Raw genomic sequence first — 27,490 nt, 5'->3', positions numbered from 1 at the left:
TCATAATACAAAATACATCATCACTGAACTAAAATGCCTCTTTTTCCAAACCTATCACCTTACATGTGGAGTCAGGGTGGGTGTTAAGAGGAGGCCTCTTAGCATTAAACATCACTAACAATGCCTTACTGCAAGAAACAGACATGATCCTGTTAATGATACTGGCCAGAGCATCACTTTCTACACCCTCATTTCATCTGTCAAGTTGGATTTCTCCTCATCATTGCAGAGGTCCATGAAGTGCTCAGTGAATTCTACTGAGGGAACACAAGGGCTGTAGTACTGAAAAGAGTAGCAGGTATCTATCTGCCTATCAGCCTGATGGGTAAATCCGATTGTTTCCCACAGTTTGAGCAGCTCCTGATGTATGAATGGCTAGGATATTCTACTTAATGACATAATCTGTTTTGGGAAAGAGCATCTCGACTCTTAACTCTTCGTGGTCTCCCAAATGCCCTTGGCATGGCAGACAAATCAAGCCTTCCCAATTTGGGGCCCTTGCTTATCATGTTTTTTACCGCTTTCTCTCCCACCTTGACCTCCCTTCACTATTCATTCTGTGAGTCTAAATTAGGGCATCATTTCTTCCAAGAAGCTTGACTGGACTTCCTGTGCTTCAGTTTACTGCCCCTCCTAAATGGTCTTTTTGTACCTGATGCCTGCCTCTAACATATAGTCATTCATTCATTCATTCATTCATTCATTCATTCATCTCATTTAAGCTGAGCACCTGGCCCTATTCCAGGAACTAGGAATACAGTATGAAGAGAAAGACAATGATGCTGTTTATAAAGTCCCTCTTCTATTGAAGGGTAACAAGGCATGATGCTTGTAAATGGATAAATGTACAGATCATTTCCGATAGTGATAACTGGTATGAATAAAATAAAGCAAGTACTGTAATATGTAAAGAGTGATAGCTGTGGGGTGGGGGAATGACGTTAGGGGATAATTTTATTAGACAGTCCAGGAGAACCTTCCAGTGGAGGGGATTTTAGAGCTGAGTGACATGATAGGAAGAGCAGTAAGATCTTGAAGACAGAAGGTTCAAAACAGAAGATGGTAAGTGCCAAGGCCATAAGGCAGGACTGAGCTTCGGATGTCTGAGGAACCGGACTCAAACCTGCTGGTGTGAAGGGAATGCAGTGAGAGGGTGGGTACGGGCGGGGGTTGTCACAGAGCCTCACAGAGGCAGTTCACTGGAAGACCATGCTACCCAGTCCTATTCTACATGCACAGGGGTTTTAATCAAAAGAGCAAACTAATTTAAGTTTTAAAAGGTCACTCTTTCTGCTTCCATGCAATATAAAAAATATGTATTTATACACTTTCATTGAACCATAAGTTCCTTAGCAAATAGTAATAGGTGTTCACGATCTTGTCTGCAGAGCTTAGTACAGGGCCTGGCATGCATAATACTGCAATATAAGTGCTTGTTGAATGGACAAATTAATGCATTGTTAATTCCTTGAAAGTGAGGAAGCAAGATGAAGAATGTTCCCTGAGCCATTCTACTGGTCATGGTTATCTTGTCTGACTCTGTGCTTTTCTATGGTCTCTTTTCAGGATTCTCCATAATTCATGAAAATAGTTTGTGGCGTTCCAGACCATTGGGAAAGCACCAGAATGTATTACTCTGGGATCCAAATAGGCTGGAGAGTGTTAATAACATACACTCATGCAGGTAACTGGCAAGAACTCATACATGAAGAGGCTGCACAAACTGTTAATAGGGTTGCTTTCCAAGAAGACTATGGATTTTTCTGTCCTATCTTTTCTAAAATTTCTTGACTGTGCTCGCATACTTTTTAAATTGGTAAAATACTAAAAACTTAATATAAATAAAGGGCGCAAGGAATGGTAAAACATCAAGTTGCTCAGGAAATGCATTGAAAAAATTTCCACGAGTGAGTTTTTTCCTTAGAGCAGGCATGCAACTCTACCAGTATGATAAATTAGACTAAGGTCTGTGCATTGATGGGGAGGGTGAATAGAGGATATGACACCTGCTCCCACTACGATTAATCACTCATCTAACGCTGTAGACAGAATCTTACTGCAGTCTCCTTCAATCTGCCTCTGAAAACAAAAACATACTTACAAGGACTTCAGTTTCAACTGTGGGCCCACTTTCTCATGCATTTTGATCAAGCGGTTATTACTGTAAATGAACATCCCAGCTTGGCTTCGGTTTTCTATGTTCACTCCAAAGAATAGGGAGAGTGTCCTTGCTTTTTTTAATTCTCTGTCATTACATTTAGAAAAGTTAAAAAGTTTTTATTAAATAAAAATATACAGTTTACAAAACTGTTAATAATTAAACTCAGAAGGTAAATTTCAAAGGAAGTGTGTGTGTGTGTGTGTGTGTATATATATATATATATATATATATATATATATATATATATATATATCTATCTCCAGGTATTTTACAAAACCTAGTGGTACACTTGGCTATCCTTAACAGCCAAGTATTCTGCTAAACATGATGGCCAATAACTATACCAGCCAAACACACACATTCAAAAACAAGTTTGCCAACTTAAATTTACAGGAACTAGAAAATGCCTAAATAGTTGTGAAATGTTAACTGGTTGAATATGTACATTGCAGCATTTTTTAAAAAATCAGGTATTTCTAACACTGGATTTCTAACTTTCAGCATGATCTCGAGCCTCGAAATATTGTACATAGGTCAGAATGTGCCCAAAGACATTTTTCAGCTTTCTCTCTTTTTCCAAATCAAAGTTAATAAATCAAGTCTACAAGGGCAACAGATATGAGCTCTTGATTTTCTGACTCTGTCCTGCTATATTATGTTTTGTGTGATTTTTCTATTAAAAGTGTAAACTAGAAACTGAGATATAGCAGAATATGATAGTAACCAGAGGCTGCTGGAGCCATGGAAAGTACCTGGATGTAAGAACCAGAAAGATGGACCTGGCTTCAAATACAAGCTTGTCTTTGTAATAACTGTGACTATTAATGAGTCACCTCAACTTTCTGTCTCATCATACCTACCTAGCCACTTGGGATGCTGTGAGGACTAAATGAAATCAGGTTAAATATAAACCTGGAACAGATTAGGTGCTTAGCAAATGTTATTTTCTTTTTCCAAACAAGAATAGTACCAAATATAATTCTTCCCCTCCACCCATCTTGTCTCTCCTTTTATTCCACAAAAAAACAGCCTTTCTTTTCAAATCATGACCATGGGCTATTATTAGATAATTGATATAAGATACTTACTGACGGATTGAATGTATCTATCATTAAAGGACAATGATAAATTCTCTCAGTCCTTCTATGTGGATATGAGATAGAGTACATCAGACTTTCTGAGGTAGTTGTTGATATGGGTTAATATGTATGTATTTTTACTGCATGTACATGTAGAGTTAAATACATGCGAATCAAACTTTTTCTCAAAACTGTCTACTCAATAATTAGATGCCCACTCTTTTAACAAAAAATAATTTTATGTAAGGAACCTCAAAAGAGGGTGTTAGAAGTTCTGACATAATCACTGTCTGATACTAAGTGGCATAATGATTGTTCTCATTTTTATTTTTTAAAAAAGCATTTTGCTATAAAAATAAGTTCATGCCAACCGGCATTATTATTAACAAACTAGAGGTTGGTTATATTTCATGCATACCATTGTGACTTCAAATAAGTCATCAGCCAGCTTTCTCTTTCTGAAAACTTTAAAAGAGGCCTTTGCTTTTCAGTGAAATATTCTATGACATTTATTTAGTATTTAACCTGATAAATGCATACTTAACATTTCAAATTTAAGTTTTGAGGAAAGTGATGGATATATGACACTTCATGGTTCACAAAAATAATGCTACTAATACTTCCCTAAAAAATTGTTTCTCAAAGTTATTGCAGTTTGATCTTACTTGCACAGCAATTCTTTTCAGTTTAACTTGTTTTAACACCTGAGCTGGACAGCAAGTCAACCTTACAAATGTAAAGAATGGTGTTGTAATACAAGCTTGTTATTGTTATTTTAACTATATATAGGCGACAAATTTCCCTGCCATATTTTCTATCTTAAATGTTAATTAGTACTAGAAGTGGGAAGAAACTGAGATCAACTCTCCAGAGTTTAAAGGGCAGCGAGACAGGGAAAATGAAGTTGCCAGCTGACCTTCTGGGCAGTTCACATCTTCATCCATTCAGACACTGAACTCATTTTTCACTCCATATTCAGAAGTTTTAACATTGTGTAAACAGATGTGTACAGGCAAATATATACTTTATAAATATTTTGCATTGATTACGTTGGTTGGGGAATTTTGACCATATGATGCTTAATATCATACGTAAGATGTCACAGGCTGAGACAGATAAATTGTCACAATAACCACCAAATCTGCCTACTCAGAAATCAGAATTTGTTTTTAATATAGTGTAGAGGATTCTAGAAAAACAGAAAATCTTATGTCTCACCTCTGTTTCTCTTTAAGAATCTTATGCTTTGCTTCCACATCTTCCAAAGCTTTCTGCAATATATCCTGGAGAAGTACATGTGGTTACGAGAGAACATTATGCCATTAAATGAATGAAAGCTAAGCTGATATTTATTACCCTATTATATAAAAGTTTCACAAGGGTAATAGTGATAGGTCGCATTGCCAAATGCAATTCTAACACAGTAGAAACTCAATAAATACTTGATAAATGATTAAGTTCCAATAGCTAAGAAGACAAACTAAATCCTAGCCCACAGTTCTCTTCTTGCACAACAAATTCCAATGTCCTCTCTGCCTTTCAAAGAGCCATTGCTCCCTGTAATGTCACAATAGTTTTCACATAAAATACGTGAAAGCTTGGGAAAATCATTCAATGTACCTAGACTATGGCTTTTGTCTGTGAGAACAGAAAATGCTGAATTGCATGATTGATTACATGGGCTTCTTTCAGTAAAAAGAATTGTAATAAAAAATTTTGTCAGTAGCCAAAAGAAAATGTTTCCTTTAATCAAGTTACAGATACCTCTAAGTAATACTCCCCAAACTTTTACTTTAGAGGAAATCCCATCCATAGGCTTTCTCTCTTTCAGAGTGCCTCAACACCAGTCACCCCTGTCTGTTTTCTCTTTTAATTTGGTATATTAGTTCATTCACTACCCTATCTCTAGTATGCTCCCCTTAAGTCAGGGGAAAAAAAAAAAAGATAATACATTATTATTTCACACATAAGAACGTGTTTTAACGTGCTCCATCTACCATATGTGAAAAATGGGCATCTCATTTGATGGGTATACCACTGACTGAACATTATTTTCACTGACTTTAAAGTAAAAGAAAATCATAAATGGTTGGTAAATATTTCACTTCAAATTCAACCACTCAACTGCCAAGAGGAATTTAAGAGGTCAAAAGCCTAGGTCATTCTGCATGGCATTAAAGAAACCAGTGTGAAGCAGAGAAACAAAGCCAGCTTGTCAAAGACGTCCCTGGCCTTCCTGTCACTGTACTCAGAACTCAGAGCAAAGAGGTAGTGAGAGGTAAAAACTAAGTAAGGCAAGAAGAAAGCAAGGTCCTAGCCCATTTAGGAGGAGTCTGTTTTTCTTGTTCCTCAAACACATAAAGCCAAGGAAATGGATTACTTAGAAACAAAATTTTAAAAGCTTAAACTTTAAATTGATAGCAAGACTGGTCTACCTTTAACTTAAAAAAAAAAAAAAAGTGAAAAGAAAAAAGTTAGGAGAATTTGGGGAAAGCCCTGGGTAGCTTTAAGGCATTACCACGGGCTACTCTTCATCCCCTATTCATGACCATTAGATATGAGAGCTCTTTATCAGACACAGCCCTGATTCTTGAAAGTTTAAGGGCAAATTATAGGAAGGATTAATATATTGAGTCTGCGGAAGAGGATGAAGGAAAAGTGAAGTGAAGCATTTTTTTTCTCCAAATACCTGCCTGTCCCTTTGTATGCAAGCAAATAGGTTGTGTAATGATTCATCAGAGAAGAAAGCTTTGTACCATATTTTTGGTAAAAATTAGCAAACTTACAATACCTATCCTGAAGCAATATTCTTTTTCTCTTAGTCACCATGCATTATAATTAATAATAATAGTTCTTTATAGCCTGTCTTACTCATGGGCATATTGCAAGGATTACAGAGAATGTTTATGAACTATGTGGAGTTCATAAACCTCATAAGAAAAAAGCTTTGTAAGCTAGAAGCATTGTTATTAATATTCATAATTATAGCATATAATTCCCAGCACCAGAAAAAAAGGATTGCTTATTAGTCTTCTCCTTGCTCTCCCCATTTATTTAGGTCCATAGGGAGCTATAGTTTGAAAAGATATTTTCAAGGAGACTTGATAAGCTAGTTTTTTTCTGCTAGTTTTTTCATTACTTTCTTCTTTCCTCATATTTCTTTTCTTTTCATTTTAAACAAATGAGTTGTGATTCTTTTCCCCACTGTCCCAAATTCACCCCATGTTTGGTTCATCTTGGCTCTCGTCTCAGCCTTCCCCCACTTGCTGAGTTTCTGCTTTTTTCTCTGCACTCAACTATTCTGTTTACCTGTGTTAAAATCAACTTAATTTTCTGAGCTTGATTGAGTTTCAAGTTTAGGAAGTAAATGATAAGAGATGACTGTACAGGAAAAAGCAAATGACACTGTTTGCCATCTAAGAAGACTGCTCTGTATATCATACCTTGGCAGAAGACAAGGAAGTTCTGTCAGGCTGGTTTACTTCAATTTGTGCTTCTTTCAACTTGAGTTCAGCTAGAAGCAGAAGCAAGGTAACTATAATACCGTGAAATTATTTTAAGTAATTTTAAGTGATGTATATATGGGGGGGGGGGAGAGAGAGGGAGAGAGAGACAGAGAGAGAGACAGAGAACGCCAAAACATGTACACATATTTTAAGAAGGAAAAAACTATTAAAATTGTAATACTCAATATATACCAATAATAAAAAATGAATGCAAGTCTCGTTTGACTTCTGCAATTATAGGAAATGCTCAAAGTGGTTACCATCAGCGTCCAGGCACTTCTGATTACAACAAACTACTGCTTGAGCAACGTTGACCAAAGTGTCCATTTGTATACATTTTTGGCGCCCCCAGTATGCACACAAACACACACACATACATACACATCAATGACAAGTGAAGAAGGATGGCAGATAATTATCTCAGGAAATCCTATATTCCTTCCATAGCTCTTAAACATTCCAAGTCTAGGCAGCCATACATGATTTTATCTTAGGCATAACAATTTAAAGAGCATAAATATATACATACAAATCAAAAAGTCATGACTGAATGGCTGACCGAAAACTTTCTAAAATCTGTGAAATATGGATGTAGATCTGTTCCTTGCTCCTGGATCACTGGGAAGGGATGGCTCTGCTCTTACTGTGGGAGGAGTGAATCTGTAGAACATTCCTTCTTAAAGTGGACGCAACACTAATGTCTAAAATGATCTAATGCAGCATGAGTGATAACAAGAGTTTCTAAAATATACCAATTTAGTTCTAAGTGTGTACTTGGAACTTGGATCACACTTATAACAAATAACATTATAATTAAACAAAACGAGAAACGGGGAAAAACTGTGGTATAAAGTTCCTTAGAGGTAGGAGCAACGTTTGATTAATTGTGGTCATTCCTACAATGCCTAGAGCAGTGTATATCTCAGAGTAAGTGCACAATTAATTTTTGCAGTATGGATAAACAATAATGAGGTAGGACACAGGTAATTACATACAAATCTTTACTGCTTCTTCAGCCTTTTTCACTTCTTTTTTAAATGCTCCTTTAAAAGCAGATGTGACATACAGATATTTTCTAAAAAGAAAAAGAACATAATCAAGTCAGATTATCATTTTAAATTACACAACACAAGAATAGTATTTAAGAGGGCTATATACTCCAGAGATACATACTTATTAAGAAAGATTCATAAAGTACGTTGCATCCAGCTGCTAAATAAGAAAACTACACCTAAGAAGAAATTCCTTACCTTTTAATACTTGGCAATTTTGCTTTTATAAGGGAAGTTAAAAAGAAAAATTTCCATGCAACGGCTCCATTATCAAAGTTTCTGGTTAATATACACAACGCTCTTATCCAGGTCATCACTTGCACTGAATAAATTGCTTCTCCCAGTGCCCCAATTACATCTAACAAAAATGCTCAGAAACATACATTACTGTAATTCTGAACTCCTAAAACATATTTTCTATTTTATTACCATTGCCTTGGTAAGAACAAAGACACTCTAGATCAAGGAGTAGGAAAAAAAATATGTATCTATCTATCTCCATAAACTCAAAGTGAGGAAAGTATAGGTGAGAAAAGCTCTATAGAACAGAGGATTCAGGAGTTGAAACTATGTGTGTATCTCTTATAGAAGATCCCTGGAATCCATGATTTTAAATGTTGATTTATATCATCATGGAGAGAAAAATTCCAGAACAACATCTGGTTTGAGAATGCTCAAACCTCTATACATCTCATTCTGTAACTTCTGTCTGATATCCCTATATACTCTGGAGCTCACCATTCTCTGATCCCTTCATGTTCAGAAAGGCATCGCATTTCCAGCGAGAGGTAGGTGACTTATAGACCATCTCTAGAAGCCAAAAATGTCTTAGGACATACAAAAAGAGGTGTTTGCTCAGGCAGAGGGGAGAGTCTAAATCTACCTATATGCACAATAACTCTATGCCAGGGACGGGCAATACAGGACCCATGAGCCAAACTGGGACAGCAGCTTGTTTTTGGTATAGCCTAAAACCAAGAATGATGTTTTCATTTTTAAAGGATTGTAAAAATACACACACACACACACACACACACACACACACAGAAAAAATAAGAATATGCAAGAGAGACTGAATGTACCAGATATTTACTATCAGGCCCTTTACAGAAAAGGTTTGCCAACCCCTGGAATTTATGCTAATAGTAATAGTTTTTAAATGATAGTTTGATCTAGGATTGCCTTTATATGTTCTGACTTTTAAATTAACAATGTATGCAGTAATGCAAATTCTTTACAAACAGGTCACACATAATTTAAATGTTTGTTAGCTGGAGTCTGTTTATAGTTTGTCTTAAACAAACTATTACCTCAACATTATCTCAACAGAAGCAGTCCAGAAATACTCAAGACAGAACACCTTCATGATTGAACATTAAGAGCTGGACTGCCTGGAACCCACCTGCCTGGGTAAAAAGTCTAGATGTGTCCCTTCCTAGCAGTGTAAGACTAGACAAATTACTTCCTTTTCTGTGATTCCATTTCTTTACCTGTAAGGAAATGGTATCTGGATGATAACAATGGTATCTGTCTCGCAAGGTTGTTATGAGAATTAAAGGTATTCATACATCTAAGAATAATGCTGGCTTGGAGTAAGTACTTATTATGTGTTTATTATTATCTAAAAAACTCAATGTGTGTTTAGAGAAAAAAATACATTGGGAATAAGGAAATGAAATGAGTAGCTGGATAAATTCCTTTTCTTGTAAGAATCTGAAGGATTTGCAGAAATTTGCCCAGTTACCTACATGAAAAGACTTAATGTTTAAAATAACTAAATGTTATCCTGTATTCACCTACTTCAATGTTTAATAAACAATTCAAGTAATAACTAACTTTGTATCTTTACTGCTAACTTTAATGTTCATTTTTCCATAAGATTATACAGTTAACCACAGAAAAGGGACACCTATAAAATCTAAGGTAAAATAATTCTGTTTGTTCCCTTGATTTCCTTTTACAATGAACATTAGTCATTGAAGTCACAATCCAGGTATATTCCACTAGGTGTATTCTAAATTAGTCCTTATTACACTTAGAGAATAGAAAAATTTACCATATTTTGCCCTATATAATGCACTCCCGTGTACAATGCACACCCATGTTTTGGACCAAACTTTTAAGGGAAAAAAATCTTTCATTTTAATTTTTTAATTCAAATTTTTTTTGTTTATATTTAGGTGCTTGTTTTTTGCATTATAAAGGAATTCTAGCACTTATTTTTTAACATTTCATAGTACAAGAAATGTTATGTACCAATAACAAATTTATGATATTTATGCATCATAAAAGGCCAAGAACTCTGTGTCATTGCAAGTTTGTCATAAATTCAACAAAACTGATTATTGTATTCCAGGGTATTATTTTGCATATGGATATCGTTATTGATTTCTAGAGTTACACTTTTAACTCATAAGCATAAATAAAAGAATTAAGAACATTTACATGGATACAGAATTAGTATTACCCATGTATAATGTGTATCCTTATTTTTCCCTCACAAATTTGGGCAAAAAAGTACACATTATACATGGCAAAATACAGTAATTTTTAAAGTAGAAAATTATTGTTCCCTATATACTGGAATTATTTTTTCAATCACATATTAATCATATAATTAATCTGGTCGAATCATTTAGTTCAAATCAAATTCTTTTTAAAAATCAAAATGAAATCAAGGAGAAACTGTTTGAACAGTGAAATAATCCTTCAAAGATGATATGAACTAAACTATTCAGGAATTTTTATAGACTATGTGTTTACACCCATATGAAAGTAAAGGTGGTATAAAACGTGACAACTCTGCATTAGTGCTTAATTTTAAACAACAAAGACCAAAAAAGGTGTTCTCTTCATGTAGTCTGCATCATTGAGATAACCTGGTCCCAGATGGTCTGCACATCTCAGATTATCTGATACCTTTGCAATTTAAATTTTACAATTGTTCATAACTATTATAGAAAGCTAACTAAGAAATATATGCACTTTTGTAAATCCAGTATAATGAATCTACCCATTTTCATAAAAGAATTTCTGGTCAAATCTCCATCCATAATTGGGAGCCTCCATCAGCTTGACACTTCTCTTTTTTTCCTACTAGTGGATTCTTGAAGATAAAAATGCCTTTGAGAGTCAGACTCATGCATCCACTGGAGGAAAAGGAAGATAATCTATCCAGTTTTGTCTGTTCCTCAGTCCTTGCAACTGAGCACAAGGGAATGGTGTCCCCTCTGGGATTAGGGCTCCAGTTCCTCAGAGGTTAGAATTTTTCTAAACTTTGTGATTACTTAATTCTGCCCACAACCTTAGGCTGCAGCCTCTGAGGCTTCTGGATTGTTGCTGTCTTCTCTCTAAACCCTACAGTGTTCTGTCACATTTCAGGCCTGCCTTTACTTCTCCTTACCCATTTCACCTTCTACCGCCCTCTCTTTCATCAGTGAAATTGCATTCAAATATTTTGTTTATATCTAATTTCTACGCAAAACGATTTATCGAATATTTTCTTTTAAAAGAGCTAAAACAATAAGGTCAGTGAAAAGCATTGAGGGAAATGAAAATTAAAACAATATAAAAGTTTTGCTCCTTAGAATGGTAAAAATGAAAAAAGAAAATACTGTTAATATCAAATGTGGATTTGGAAGCAGACAAAAGGGCACTCAATGTTATTACATTGGTGCAAAAGTAATTGCGCTTTTTGCAATTTTTTTTTTTAAACCTTTTTAAAGAGCAATTACTTTTGTACCAACCTAATAGAAAAAATTGGTTTCTATTTCTCAGAGGGTAAATTAACAGCACCCATCAAAATTAATGGTATACCTATCTTCTGACCCAGAAATGTACTTTATAATATGTTCTATAGAAATAATCACATGTAAGCATAAATATACCTATGTCCAATGATGCCCAAGCGTCAACTTAGCATAGTAACAAAACAAAAAAAAAACCTAAAAATCCTAAATATACATCAATAAAAAATAGTTAAATAAACCAGAGTACTATACAATGTATTTAACAATGACAGAGAAAGAGCTCCAAGAGCTAATTTTGTAAGTGAAAATAATAGTTGCATATAATTTTGTTTTAAAAAGAACTGTGTGTGTGTGTGTGTGTGTGTGTGTGTGTGTGTGTGCACGCATGCGTGCGTATCTACACAAATGTGCAGAAGACATTTGGAAGAGTTTTTATTAAACTCCTAGCAGAGGTTCCCCTTTGGGGAGATTATGGGTTGCTAAAGCAGAGTGAATAACAAGTGGTAAATGGAGCTTTTAGTTATTTGATTTTTTTCCCCAATATCTAACTCAGTATTATATGAATTTTTATTAATTTTACTGTTTTAAGAGCAAAATAGAACTCCTTGCCCTCAAGGGAAATAAAAATATGAAAAAATGAGTAATTTTTAAGGTTTTATGTTGCAGAAGTAGAGTACAGCATAATACAGCATTTTCAGTGACCATTTTGATCAGAACCACCCCCAGAAATTTAAATTTTCATTGACTTTTAATATTCAGTTATAAAATTTGTCCACAACACTTTGGCTAATTTCAAATATAATATTTTAAGTTAAAAAAATAGAATTCGATTAAAGAAAACTACAGTTCTGAAGTTTAATTTATGCAGGAAAAGTTATGAATCACAACTACATTTCAGTATTCACAATCATAATTGTTTTCATAAGTATCAGAGTTTACCTGGTTTTGTCATACTGCAAAATAGTTCTAGTCCTTAATTATTCATCAACACAAGAAATGAGGCATGATCAAGAATTTTTTTGCCTTGTATAATGTTGATAACTAGACTTGGATGTCACACTTCTCAAACTTACTCTACCAGAGCAAATGGAGAGAATGCCACTCACCTTTATTCCTGACTTCCCCACCCACACCTCTCCTATAATTCCTAAGTTTTTGCTCAGGGAAAAAACTTAGAAGGCATTCATGACTCCTCATTTTCTCTCCAGCCCACATCCAATCCATCAGCAAGTCTTGCTGGTTATATCTTTACAACATATCGATCATCTGAACACTTCTCATCACTTCCACAACTGACTCAAGCCACAATGATTTCTCACCTAGAATGCAGTAATGATATCCTGCCTAGTCTCCTTTCATCCCTTCTTGCCCCATAAAATCAATTCTCCACTCAGCAGCCAGAGTAATCTTTTAAAAAACATAAAATCAAGTACTGTCACTTCTCTCAAAAGTCTTTACATTCTCAACACAACCACCTCTTCTTGCCATACTGATCCATCTGGCCCATTTACCTCACCTGTTTACAATCAGTGTGCTCTAGCTACAGTAGTGTTTTCACACTGACTTTACAATTACTCTCTTCTCTTCCTGGAAACATCTAACCATAAAATTCTTGCATGACTTATTGTGGTATCCACCAAGATGGTCTCTAATGGTTCTTACCTCCCAGTACCTTTGTGTGGTACCCTCCCACACTGAATCTAGGCTGGCCTGTGTGACCAAAATAATATATCATAAGTCATAATGGTATGTGACTTTTGAGGCTAATTTCTGTAAGACTGCAGTTTCTACTTTGTTCTCAAATTGCTCACTGTGGTGGAAGCCATCATTGTGCCATGAAAACACTCAGGGAGCCCTGTGCAGTGGCCCTTGTAAAGAGGAACCAACCTGCCAGCCATGTGAGCCAGCCATCTTGGAATTGTGCCCTCTAGCTCCAACCAAACCATCAGTAAGCCCAGACAAAATCTCTCAGCAACTTTATGAGAGATACCACGACAATACTACCCAACAAAACCACTCTCAAATTTATGACCTGCAGAAACTGAGAGGTGACAAATAGTTACTTTTATTAAGCATACTAAATTTAGTACGCAAAGATAGATAACATATTCACTCTCTCAGCATTTATTGTTTTCTGCTCAAGTTATTTGCTTAGAAGTAACTTCCTTCCTTGACGGCCTATCTAAAATAGTCATCCAACACCCCTCCCCCTGCCCCCAAACACACACACACACACACACACACACACACACAAACACACTGCCATAAGTCTCTATTTCCTGCCCTACTTGTTTTTTATAGCACTTAGAATTACCCACTATTTTATTATCTTTTTTTTTTTTTCACTTATTATCTTTCCCCCACTAGAATGCAAGCTTTGTGAAGGCAGGCTGAATCCCAAATGCCCATAGGATTCTGTCACACAGGCTGGTCATTCCATCCACTTGCTATTATTCATTTGTATAGTAACAACTACTGTTTATTTAAAATCAGGTCAGGAACGTGCTTCACATTTTTATGTTTAAAATGAAACATATTTTGTTATTTTTCAATTATAGTTGACATTCAGTATCATTTTATATTAGTTTCAGGTGTACAGCATAGTGGTTAGACATTTATATAACTTACAAAGTGATCCCCCTGAGAAGTCTAGTACCCACCTGGCACTATACATAGCTCTTACCATATCATTGACTATATTCCCATGCTGTACTTTACGTCCCCATGACTATTTTGTAACTACCAATTGTACTTCTTAATTCCTTCACCTTTTTCACCCAGCCTCTTACACCCCCTTCCATCTAGCCACCATCAGTTTGTTTTCTGTATCTATGAGTCTGTTTCTAAAATAAAACATTTTTATTTTGATCCTCACAGCAACCCTAAGGGGCAGAGGAATTCCCAACACACAGTGGAGAGGTTTCAAGCTCAAGCAATTGCCAAAGGTCCACACTATTAAATACAAAATCAAAACATAGACTCAGGTTTGGCTGATCCAAATTTTGCTTTCAACTACTACCCTATATTGAAAGATTAACTATTTTAAGATTATACACATTCACGAAGAGATATGTAAATTGCACAGTTTATAAAAGAGATACTTATAAAGCATTATTAGTCTATCTAGCTAGGTGGAATCCCTTAGAAATGAAAAGACAGTCCCAGAAGCATAGTGTTGCAGAGTATTCAACAGATCATAAATTTAGTGTCCAAGGATAACTTAAAAAGGACCGTGCTGCTCCAATGAAAGCAGGATGATTCCAATTCCACGTCGCTGGACTCCATTCAGTGCTGTGTCTATGGCAAAGCAGTGTTAACAAAGAATTATGATCATCAAACATATACTTTGGTTCTGTCTCCCTTCAAGAGCTTTAGAAAATCACCATTTTATGTCCTATTGTGCAGAAATTTAATGTCTGTATAAATCTGAGAGCTATTGCTCTATTAAAGTTAAAGAATTCAAAGCCAAAGAAAATCAGTAATGTCTGTTGCCTAAGATCAAGTAACATAGCCAGATATTAACTTGTCTGTATTGCATAGATAAACAATATTTAAGACTCTAAGAATTACAGACTTATAAAATCTTTAAGTGGAAAAGAGACTTTGGAAATCACTTAGCTGAAATCCCTCCAGAAGTAATAATGCTTTCGACAATCTAGACCCTTCCAAGGGCAAATTTGTCCTCGCCATGGATGGGAGGGCCTCCCACTGCTGAAGAGCGTGAACTTCATTACTCTTATGCCACACTCATGATCCTCTCTGAGTTGCTACCTCAGACCATGCATGTCCAGAGAAACTAAATGTGCCATCCTGGGTACCTTAGATTTTGTACTTTGGACATTAAATCTGGGAACTGGACAAGAGATGGACTGGTATTCAACCAAAGGAAGCTATGTGAGGAATCAAACCCCTCTGATGTGTCTTGTCCCCAAATTCTTTCCAATCAGAAAGTTTTGAATTTGATGGTGGAAAATCCACTCTGAGAGGGAGAAGTACTAGGTACACCTAGTAAAGACAGCTCAGTAGAGCCCAGGTGTATCCTGAGCAACACTGGGCTGTTACTTCAGTTCTCCAGAACATTCCATTCATGGAAACACTGAGTCAAATGTGACAATGAAGCAGCTGTGGTGGATTCCCGCTACTTGACTTCTCTGAATATCCTTATATTAAATAAACACCAATTGAAAAAGGTAATCTTGTGTGTCTTGTCTTGGCAAAAACAGCCTACCACTCCCATGATGAGTTTGCTCTATCTTCTACTCCTATCCAGCCATGCAAGTTCTTCCCTCTAGAATGCCAACCATCACATTTTCTCTCTGTCCCTAAGTCTTCTCTCTTCCATGGAATGATGTTCAATCCCATCCATGACCCTCTACCAGTTCAGATAGTTAATTTCCTATAAGTTGGTAAGTCCATGTTCCTCTTAAAGCATCCCCATCAGAATACAGCCCACCAGACATAGTATAGTAGGATATGGTTTATTAATACTATCACCATCTTATTCTGCTCACTAATTTCCATAAACATTTTCAGCAACCCTGTCACACTATCAGCTTATACTAAGCTTGTGGTCAATTATTACATCTATGCTTCTAAGGAAAATAGTCAATAGCGTTGCAATAACTGTGTACAGTGCCAGGTGGAAACAGACTAATTGGAGGATCACTTTGTAAATTATATAAATGTCTAACCACTATGCTATACAACTGAAATTAGTATAATATTCAATGTCAACTATAATTGAAAAATTAAAATTAAAAAAGACACCTATGATTCATTTTTTATGTAAATCATTGTCAAGTTTATACTTACACAATAGAATTTTTAATCTAAATTCAGGTCTGTACACTATCTATATTACGTTTATCTTTTAGACTTCAACTCCTTGACTTCCTGTTTCTGTTATGCCTGATATAAGACATTCCTCCAAGTTCAAGGTCAACTATCATTCTAAACATGATTGTTCTTTTATCCAATTTACTGACAAAAAATACTGAACAGAATACGATCAAGGAAGGAAAGCAGTGACATAGCACCAAAAATTCCTCTCTAGTCCTCTTCTGAACTTGTTAGAGACATTGGAGTAAAGTAGCTAAAGCAACTGTAAGTCCAGCAACATGATTAAAATCTAGTCTTCTTTTTTGTTTGCTACAAAAATATAGAAAAATGACTGACCATGAAGTATAGTCATATGTTCTTAAAGATAATACTACAGGGTTCATTTCTAGAAGTTTATTAGAGCATGGGTGGCCAAAGACAGAGTATTTAATCAATTTTAATACCTTTTAAATGCCTCTACTTTTGTCAAATAGGGTCATTCCCAGCTCTTAATTTGTTCTGATGCAGCAATTAGAGCTACATTGCCTTTTAGGAAAGAAATAAAGTAAGGGTTATCCCACTAGCGGTGAGATAAGATGGGGGTAACTCACCACATTTCCCACACAAAACTTTTACCCCAGAGAACCTGTGATGAAAATTATGCACAAGTCAATATTGCAAATGAAGGAAGCTATGTGAGCAATCAAATCCCTCAAAAGTGTCTTTCAAGCTAAAGAGATAAAGCCATAAAAAATTTAATCTGTCCACACCATCAATACCAGATATCAGATTTAGCAATTTACCAGAACCCCATATAAAACCTGTCAAAGGTTCAAGTGTCTTTAAACATCTTTTATGGAACAAAATAAATATTTACAGTATATCTACTTCCTGGTATTATGTATGTAAGAATATCACTTTGAAAGGTAAATAAAAGATATACTAGAATGGGAAACAGACTTCACTTGAGATAAGTAGGTAGATGAAATTCAATTTACTATAATTCCCTCAGAAAATAAGACAAATCCACATTTTCTATCAGCTTGAACCATTTTTTACCCAAACACACTAAGAGAGAAATAATTTAATTTGAAAGGATGAACAGGAAGTATCACTGCTATGAATTAGGGAACAAACAGGCACATTTATAGAGAAAGTCTCAGGCTTGATACACTTCATTTTTCAAAATATGATTTGCAGTATAATCAGAAATCAAAAGCTTTTGAGGAATCCATTGGTGTGTGGTCAGGGCATACAATTAAGAGAGCTATAATTTTTAATATTAATATTCATATGAGTGATTGCAAGTCCCCAGGAGAGCAACCATTTTGTTCATGAAAATAAGGCAACATAACAAACGTAGGTCTATTATAAATAGTTAGTGTAGTATAGGGGAAGAATCATGGAATGTGAATTGGTGAAGAATTTGGAGCCAGAAGATTTGATCTTTTGTCCAGTTGTGATGTTTCCTTATCTCTAAAATGGTTATGATAAAACATAACTCACAGGGTCACTGCAAAAATCAGACAAAATAATGCATGTACAAAGGCATACATATAGTCGACAAGCATTAAATGTTTCTCCCAGTAGATAGTAAGCTTCTCAAAACTAGAATTAATCTTATCTTTTTTATGCTTTGTACCTAGGAAAACCTCAAGCGCAAGCACACAAAGACTTTGATAAATGATTGGTGAATAAATGAATGACTACCCAGAAACCCCACATACAAAGAATGACTATTCTGATTGTATGTATAGTTGGTCAAGATAATTTTTATAATACGAAAATGTCAGCTTAAAAAAAAAGTTTATGCTTGTACAAACTTCCAGCTTTAAAATAACTAAGTCATGGGGATGTATTGCACAGCATGGTAACTATAGTGAAACTGCATATTTGAAAGTTCCTAAGATAGTAGATCTTAAAAGTTCTTATCACAAGAAAAAAATTTTGTTGTTATGTATGGTGATAGATGTTAACTAGATGTATTGTGGTAATAAAAAAGTTTGTGCTAAAATATAAAGATATTTGTCTTTTATAAATATAAGTGAATATAAATGAATCAAACGTGTATTTATAAATATGTTCATTCTATACATGAAATATATATACACATAAAGTACGATTTGATAGCTTAAACATATTGAGTAAACAAAAAATATAATTGAACTATGACTTCTTTAATGGAACCTATCAAAAGCAAAGCACTTAAGATTCACTAACATAAAAAAAACAAATTCTAACTTACAGAATTCATTGTAGTGTTTTGCTATTACAGCCAAATGTTTGTTATACATGATTACTCTATAGCAAATGTTCCAGAATGCAGTTTGAAATTTATCTACAATAGTAAAAAAAATCTTACTATTAAATTGTAAAAATCTTACTACCAAATCACTTTGACAATTTGAGGGAGGAGAGCATGTCGATTTTATAAATAAAATCTCTATGAAGATAAACGAAGGAAGACGAGTTACCTGGGTCTGTAGAGGCAGTGACATAGGTGCTTTGTTTTAACTCTTTTGGCCTGAATGAATATTCTCATCCAAGGGTCAAAATACAGAACAGATGTGTAGGCTCTGAATGACCACCTCTCTGGAAAACTAGAATAGAAAACAGCAAAGGCCACAATGGAGAGGATGCAATAACAGCACGTCTTTGAGAAGAAAATAACCAGACCACCAGGTGATGGTTACTACCAGCAGCTTCAGGAACTTTTCTTCTGAACCAAATGACCCAACAAACATCAGCAAATCTTGCAGAGCTCACATACTTCATTAAACAGGACTCTAAATACAAGGGCCCACCTGAATAACCTACAGTCTAATTAGAACTGAACTTCTGTTGGCAACTGATTCTAAGTAGACTTACATCAGCAACAGAAAATAGACTTTCCACTAAAGCTGTTGACCCAAAAGGACAAAGTCAAGTCAAATAAACAAAACATCCCCCTGTGCAAACCTAACAAAAAGAACCTAGGCCCACATGAATGAAAAATTTCCATGAAATAATTGCAAACAGAGAAATACAATAAAAATAATCTCATTTGCTTTGAAAATTCTGACCAAGAAACACGAAAGTTCATTCTATAAGTGAAATAAATATCAAAGTAAGTGTTTAGGGCCAGCTGAGGGGAGGAGTCTGATGATGTGATAAGTGAAACAGGAAAAAGAGACAAATAAGGTATGGGAAGGCACTAAAACAGGAGGAGAAACAGTGTAAATAGCTGTATGAAAAAAACAGTGTAAATAGCCTATGAATAAAACTACCCTTGTAGAACTACAGTTGTTGGGAAATCTCTGTGTTACTATATATTATATATACTATATATGGTATATATAATATATATACACACACATATATAGTTTATGTGTATATAGTATAATATATACTATATATAGTGTATATATATATATATATATATATACACATATATATATTATATCTAGCAGCCTTCTATATTAAAGTACATTTATGAACTGTAAATTCTGTCCAATTAGACAAGAAATAAAGATCAAAAAACAAGCTCAGCCATGCTTAGTAGGTAGCACTCTTTATCAGCTGGGTTCCAGAAAAGGATACTATGAAGGGCTACAGGGCCAAACAGAAAGCATGGGTAGGAAACCCATCATTTTTACAACCCTACTCCAGTCCAGAGGGAGACAAAGATGATGGAAAGGAAATATAAAACTTGTCCAAGCGGGACTGCTCAAAGGGGTAACACCACTGCCAGTTACTCTGTTAGAAAGAACAGAGTTCCAAGGAATTTACAAAAATGAAGATGAAGCCTGTAAAAAAATCCAATGATTTCCTGATTGGTTATAAGTTCCTTCAGGTAGGACCTGAAGTTCATTAAAAAGTCAAGAATTTCTTTGAATTGTTTAAAAATAAGTTATTTGAAAGTAAGTCTTGAGTAGAAGTTTCCAATATGAATTATAACAAAGTATCTAGTCCATTGCTATTCTTTGAAAAATACTAATGCATTTTTAATATGAGTAGACTGTCTGCATTAGGGTGAAATACTACAACAACGGAGTTGACTTTAGCATACCAGGAGCTGCACAACACAGCAATTGTTAAAAGATAAAAAAAATCACCTTGGGACACTATAAACATTCTGAGGACGTGTGCCATCATTCAAATGCTTTCTGGAGCTCCTAATTTGAAATTGCCCTTAGAGTCAGTAGCTCTTTCTTTTGACTCTCCTCAAAGTATACACATCTCTGCCATTTGAAGGTAAATGTCAAAAGAAATTCAGACCGAAGTTTGAGAATTTGAGAAATATGGTGGAAGTCAAACTGAGTTAGACAAATTTTGGTTAAAAAATGATTATACAAATACAAAATAAGGACACTAATACTTCCACCTCATGATAGGTCAATTTTTTTTTTTTTTTACTCATTCAACAAATATTTATAGGTAAATATTCATAGCATGTGTTTTGGGGATTGTCAAGACCTCCTCTGCATTAGAAGATTTGCTGTAAGGTCTCATGGCACTTAGCATATGACTGTACTCACAACGAAGATTTGTCACAGTGGTGTAGTAAGGATATATATGTATATATACATGCATATATCTATATATATGCATATAGATATATGTATGTATATATATATATGTATATATACATACATACATAGGGGATGATAAGGGGAAACGGTAGGTGGGGTCTGGAGGAATCCATGTGCAGCTTTCCTGTGTTCTCTGCTTCTCGTGACAGGTCACACAGAACACACTCTTCCCCAGCTATGAAAATGCAGGAACATGCATCTGATGTTTCTGCCTAGGAATCCCTAGACATTGTCATTAGGGGCTGGTCACATAGGCACCCTCTGCCTAGCATGTATCAAAATTCCTGAGTCAAAAAAGGAAAGGAGGTTTTCAGCATAAGCCATATTGTTTGTATAGTCTAGACACACTGAGCCATCCTTCTCTGTTAGGGAAAGTTTTATATCAGTGTAGGAAACTGTTTATCAGCCAGGTTCCCAGAAGCCAGGCTAAAGACCAACCTTGCAAACAAGACTTACTATGGATAGAAGACTTTTGTGTTAACCCTTTTCAATACAGATACCTACTTGTGAAAGTTCCTATTTATTTGTGACAAACAGAATGGCAGTAACTCTTATGCTATTGTGGTATCTGTGATAAAAAGAAGATAAAGAAGGCTAAATATAAAAATCTGTATATAAAATGGGCCACCCAATGTAACTTTCAAACCCCATTTTCTGATGCAGACTATGGCTCATGACCTGGCCCCCACTTAACTCTCCAGCCTTGTCTCTTGCCAGCTTTAGTCTAGCCATTTAGGACCATTCTCAGTTCTTCAGACATGGGGTCATGCCTTCTTATCCCCATGCCTTGGCACATTCAATTTCTTGGCCACTTTTGGCTAGTTCCTTTTTATCCATCAGAATGCAACTTGTGGTCTCACTTCCTCATGAAGCCTTCCCTCCCTCCCCATGGGGTAAATTACTCTCCTCTGCTACCCCCTTTCTTCAGTACGTCCCCATCATAGCACTTGCCACTTTGGGGTGTCATTGCCTGTTTATCTGTAGCCCCATCAGGCTATAAATTCAATGCAGCTACTAGTCTCTTCAATAAATATTTGTTGTTTAAATGATAATTATTCAGGACTTCCTTGGTTTAATTTAAAATGAATAACAGAGTTTCCCTAGAAAGAAAGACATTTGAATGATTGATCATCTGCAATGATGATGCCATCAGTCTTTATAAACAAAGCCATTCACTAGGGAAACAGAGATACAAATGTACTAAGCAATCTGGGTACCTTCAGATCTAATGGGGAAAAATACTGTTACTCTCCATCCATCAGGAACTGCTTCACATATCTTTTTCAAGACCTGTTCTTCTCTTGTTTACTCCTAAATGTCTCTTTTCTGTCTTAAACTTTGCCAGAAGGGTCATCTCTCTCTGTCTACATGTTTCTTTCACTTTCTATTTAACTGGCTATACTAAACTATTATGTTGGTGCAAAAGTAATTGTGGTTTTTGCAATTATTTTTAACCTTTTAAACTGCAATTACTTCTGCACCAACCTAATAAAAAAGGAAAAGAGCGAGCAAATCCATGAACACATACACTCATTACCACCACCACTACCCCCCTTCACCACCAGATACATACACAGTCACGTGATCGGCATGGGGGAAAAAGAAGTATTTTATGGTAGAAACTGGCTTGATAGTCTGTGGAATATAACAGTAGGACATAGAGATGCTTTCTGTCACCTGTGCAGCAATGGGTATTCTTAAAAAGTCTCTACTTCACCTCCAGCTGTGGCAGTAGTCTCTGTGTGCCCTCTTTCTTCTTCTAATCTATCCAGTGGTTCTGCCACTATTTCAAGTGTTGCTCCATATGTGGCGCATCTTGGGTGGACTGGTGTGTTGTGGTCAGCAAGTGTGTTAAGGACAGGAGAGAAGCTAGAAAGAGGAGTCCTGTAGCCATGGTCTTTGTCTCCTTTATCTACCAACTCAGATTCTCTGTGGCTATAGTCTGAAAACGTGAATTTTTTAAAGCTACCCAGGTGATTTCTTTAACTCTGCCAGTTTTGAGAACCACTGTCTACAGACCTAGTGCACAGGATGGTTGCCTGAAAAAGGGGAGCAGAACAGTCTCTCACAGGTGTTTAGATGCAGGATACCCTCTACATTTATCCACTGACAACAGATTCTCATCCAGCCCAACCACTGAGCTATCCTTACAAGATCCATGGTTGAAAAAATGACTTCTAAAGTCCACACTGGACTAAATTAGATCCTTTTTGGAATATCTCAGAAGTGCCAAATGTTTATCCATGAAAATACTGTATATTATTTTTAAAAAAACTGTTTTCTAAATTTATTGCTAAAGTCCACACAAAACCTCTGAAGATTTCTTGAAGTTAAAATTAACAAGGCCTTTATTATCTTGAATATAAAATAGTACATAAAGATTTTTAACTAGTTTAAATTCTGAACTATGAAGGGGTTAACCAAATTTAATCTTAGGGTAGATTACACCTAAGAGAAATGTCAACTCAGAGGTAATTTAAAAATTATAAGCCTTGAAAAGTAATGAAAGTACTTCTGTCATAACCACAATGTGGCAAGCAGCATATTATAATAATTTGAAGCTGTAACTCTTGATGTGTTCCCAAACAGCTCAGTTAAGACATAAACTAGAGAAATATGGAATGCTGCCCAATGACTGTCAATTTAGAAACACACTGGTAACGTGGCACCTAATTTCAAAACATTACTTAGCACAAAATGTCAATTCCATTACTCCATATTATATCATCACTCTCCAAGCAGTTTTGTTGAATGCATTTCTCCAGCCGTCTGAGATCCTGTACCCTGATGGATTCCAGGGCCAAACCAGGCCCCTTCGATGACAGCCAATTCCACAACATGCCTTTTTTTTACTAGACTCTGTGTCTTCATCCATTGTTTTCATAAAGTTCAGAATGTATAATATCTATAATGTTGAGAAAATAAGTCATTGAAAGCAACACAGGCACTAGTAAACCACACGCATATCAGACCGGGTGAAATGACCACATGGTCTTGACCTTCATTCAGGAAGGGAATACAGAAGAATGTTACAGGAGAGGTCAAGCCTTCACTGTTTAGAAATCAGAAGGGATTTCAAAGGTAAAAGCACGTGACAAAATTTCAAAAAAAAAAACACCCTTCTCTCACCCTATTAAAGATCCCATATGATCTTCACGGATGGAGGAAAGTGGAACCCACTACTGAGAGTGCCAGCACCTTCCAATGAAAGTATTTGCAATATCCTTAGAAAATTACCTAGACGTGGGCACTCAATTCAGTTTACCTGAATTCATTTGCTGCTTGTTATGTACCAGACACTGAGTAAGTTTCCAGAGCATATATAATGTAAGTAAGTGTTGCAAAGAAGTGTTGTAGGGAAAAGTAGAACAAAGGAAAATAAAATGCACTGAGAATTTCTATATGCCAGGTACTGTGACCATTCTATTTCTATAGCATTCATACGAAGTAGGTGATGTTATAGCCTAGTTTTATAGATGAGAACACTGAAGTTCAGAGACTATAGATAACTTATCACTAGAAATAAAGCTCTTCCAACAGAATGCAAGTCACTTGAGGGCAGAGATATTTGTCTGTATTGTTCCTGGATATATCCCCAACTACTAAAACAGGGCCTACATTCAATAAATACCCATTGCATGAGTGAATATAAAATGAACAGTCAGTCAGATACTATCTGTAATCAGACAACTATTAAGTGAAAAAAAACAGGATTTGAGACTAGTTCTAAGCAACTACAAAGTTCACTCTTTTTATAATGTACCACCCTTCCTACCTCCAAGGTTGACTGGTTTGAAGCACAGCACTGCAATGTAACGTGGAGGGGTAAGACTTATAAGATGGCCTGAGGCAGCCCCACTTTACACAGACCCTACCAGGATATAAACCTGAGGTTCTGGTGTCTTCAACTTACTCCACAGAACTGGGTTCAAGGATCCCTTGTCTACGTGCCTTACTATAAACAGAGTAAGTTATACAGAATTCAACTGCCAGTACCTCTCAAGCCATTTAATTAATCCTAATGGCTCTGTTAATGGACCATGACATCACGTAAAGGAATATTTTTTAAAAATCAAAGACACAGGTCAAAGATGATATAGGAACATTTGTGACAACATGGATGGATCTTGAGAGTATAATGCTAAGCGAAATAAGTCAGACAGAAAAAGCAGAGAACCATATGATTTCACTGATGTGTGGTATATAAACCAAAACAACAAAAGAACAAGACAAACAAATAAGAAACAAAAACTCATAGACACAGACAATAGTTTAGCGGTTACCAGAGGGTAAGGGTGTGGGGGGTGGTAGATGTGGGTAAGGGGGATCAAATATATGGTGATGGAAGGAGAACTGACTCTGGGTGGTGAACACACAATGTGATTTATAGATGATGTAATACAGAATTGTACCCCTGAAATCTATGTAATTTTACTAACAATTGTCACCCCAATAAGCTTTTTTAAAAAAAGAAAAATGAATAGTAGATACTTACAGAAAATAACTTCAATAAAGTTAAGAACATTTAAAAACAAAAAAGACACAGGTCAAAATCATGGCAGCATGAGGGGTGCTCCTTGATATCTCCTCTTGAAGTTACAACACACTAAACAGCTATAGTTCAACAAAGGCTTCCCTACACAACACATAAATATGTCTGAGAGATCCATGCAGGGAAACATCTGAAGGTGAGCGCATCAGGATGAACAAAGGCAGGGAGAGGGGAGAAGTGCAGAAACAGAGACCGTGGGGAAGAGCCCAGAGCTCACTGCAGTCCTGGGAGAGAGAAAGGGAGAACTGAGACTGAAAGTGCACTTTCTGCGGCCCCAGCAATTCTGCCTGAAAGCTCAGCATATTATATGGCTCAACCCGGAGACCAAGGCAGAGACCTAGGGGCAAAGACTGAATACAGAAGTGCGACAACTGCAGTCTAACAGCTCTCTCTGCCAGGCAGAAAACAAAGCCACGCGGCCTCCCATTATTAGTAGTAGGCCCCAGAAAAACAAAACAAAAAAATGATAGCAATGTGAAACTAAAGAGCAGAATATCTATAGCACCAAGAACTGGACACACAGTTCCTGAGCGGCAGATGCACAGTGTGGCTCATTCTAGTGACAAAACAGGAGCTATAGAGGCGAGGCAGCTGTGGTCTGGCAGTCGCCATTACTCAGAAGAGAACAAAGTCACAAACACACCAGCTGCTTCTCCCAACCCACCCTCTGCCCCACCTTCTGCCACTGATAGCAGCAGGGGCACCCAGGGCTGCAGAGGCACACAGCTCTGCATCTGGCTTCAGGTGCAGCACTGCAATTTCAGAGGCTCAGAACCCCGTCACTCACCACATTTTTCCCACAAGGGTGGTATAGGACCGAGGCAACCTGGTAACAGAGGAAAAACCCACCTCCCCAAGAAATCTCCCATTGCAGGAAGCCAGTACAGCTCAAAAGAAAATAGAACCTACCAGTGCAAGAGAGAAAATAAAATGTTCCAGCACCACCTACTGGAAAGCAAAAGAAAAACCTCTTTGTATCCACCTGCTGCAGAATCCACTCCCATAGATGCCCAGCAAGCGAAATAATCCATTAATTGTCATGAATAACCAAAGTAACAAGGCAGTTCAGAAAGAAAATAAAAAATCTCCAGAAAATATACCTAAAGACATGGAAATACACCATGTTTCCCTGAAAATAAGACCTAGCCAAACAATCAGATCTAATGCATCTTTTGGAGCAAAAATTAATATAAGACTCAGTCTTATTTTACTATAATACAAGACAAGGTCTTATATAATATAATTAATATAATATAACATAACATAATATAATATAATACCAGGTATAATATAATATAATATAATATAATATAATATAATATAATATAATACTGGGTATAGTATAATTTAATAGCAGATCTTATATTAATTTTTGCTCCAAAAGACTCATTAGAGCTGATGGTCCAGCTAGGTCTTTTTTTCGGGGAAACAGGGTATGAATGAAAAAGAATTCAAGATTACCTTTCTGAAAAAACTCAATTAGATACAAGAAAACTCAGATAGGCAGTTTAATGAACTCAGAAATAAAATCAATGAACAAAATGAATATTTTACCAAAGAGACTGAAATTTTTAAAGAGAATCTAATAAAAATTTTGGAGCTGAAGAACTCAATAAAAGAGATGAAGAATGAAATAGCAAGCTTAGGAAATAGAACTGACCAGATGGAGGAAAGAATTAGTGATATCCAAAATACAAATCTGGAAATGACACAGATGGAAGAGAAGAAAGACTTGAGAGTTAAAAGAAATGCAAAAACTCTGCAAGAACTGCCTGACTGTATCAGAAAGAGCAATATAAGAATAATGAGAACACCAGAAGGAGAAGAAAGGGAGAAGAGCACAGAGAGTCTGTTCAAACAAATAGTTGACAAGAACTTCCCAAAACTATGGAACGAACTGGATCCTCAAATCGAAGAAGCAAAGAAAACACCTAATTACCTCAATCCTAACAGGCTTTCTCCAAGGCATATTTTATTGAAGCGGTCAAAAGTTAATGATAAA

The 27,490-nt window shown here is 35.9% G+C and overlaps 1 protein-coding gene across 1 annotated transcript in view; it reads right to left on the bottom strand.

Moving 5' to 3' along the window:
* The window catches only part of MORC1 (MORC family CW-type zinc finger 1), a 114,674-nt gene extending 88,284 nt beyond the window's left edge, over positions 1-26,390 (bottom strand). Inside the window, exons 1-6 of the mRNA XM_074338653.2 lie at positions 26,276-26,390; positions 18,840-18,965; positions 7,742-7,821; positions 6,684-6,754; positions 4,459-4,523; positions 2,102-2,245 (exon numbers count right to left, since the gene is read on the bottom strand). Of these exons, the coding sequence (XP_074194754.2) occupies positions 2,102-2,245; positions 4,459-4,523; positions 6,684-6,754; positions 7,742-7,821; positions 18,840-18,965; positions 26,276-26,280 (491 nt within the window). The 5' untranslated portion in view covers positions 26,281-26,390. The remainder of the gene's footprint in view (positions 1-2,101; positions 2,246-4,458; positions 4,524-6,683; positions 6,755-7,741; positions 7,822-18,839; positions 18,966-26,275) is intronic.
* Positions 26,391-27,490: the final 1,100 nt, after the last annotated feature.

The sequence above is a fragment of the Rhinolophus sinicus genome, chromosome 17 (genome assembly GCF_057876585.1).
Source record: "Rhinolophus sinicus isolate RSI-liver-muscle chromosome 17, RSI-T2T, whole genome shotgun sequence".
Classification (NCBI taxonomy): domain Eukaryota; kingdom Metazoa; phylum Chordata; class Mammalia; order Chiroptera; family Rhinolophidae; genus Rhinolophus; species Rhinolophus sinicus.
The sequence above is the reverse complement of the archived record's forward strand: the minus strand, read 5'-3'. Positions and strand labels throughout refer to the sequence as shown.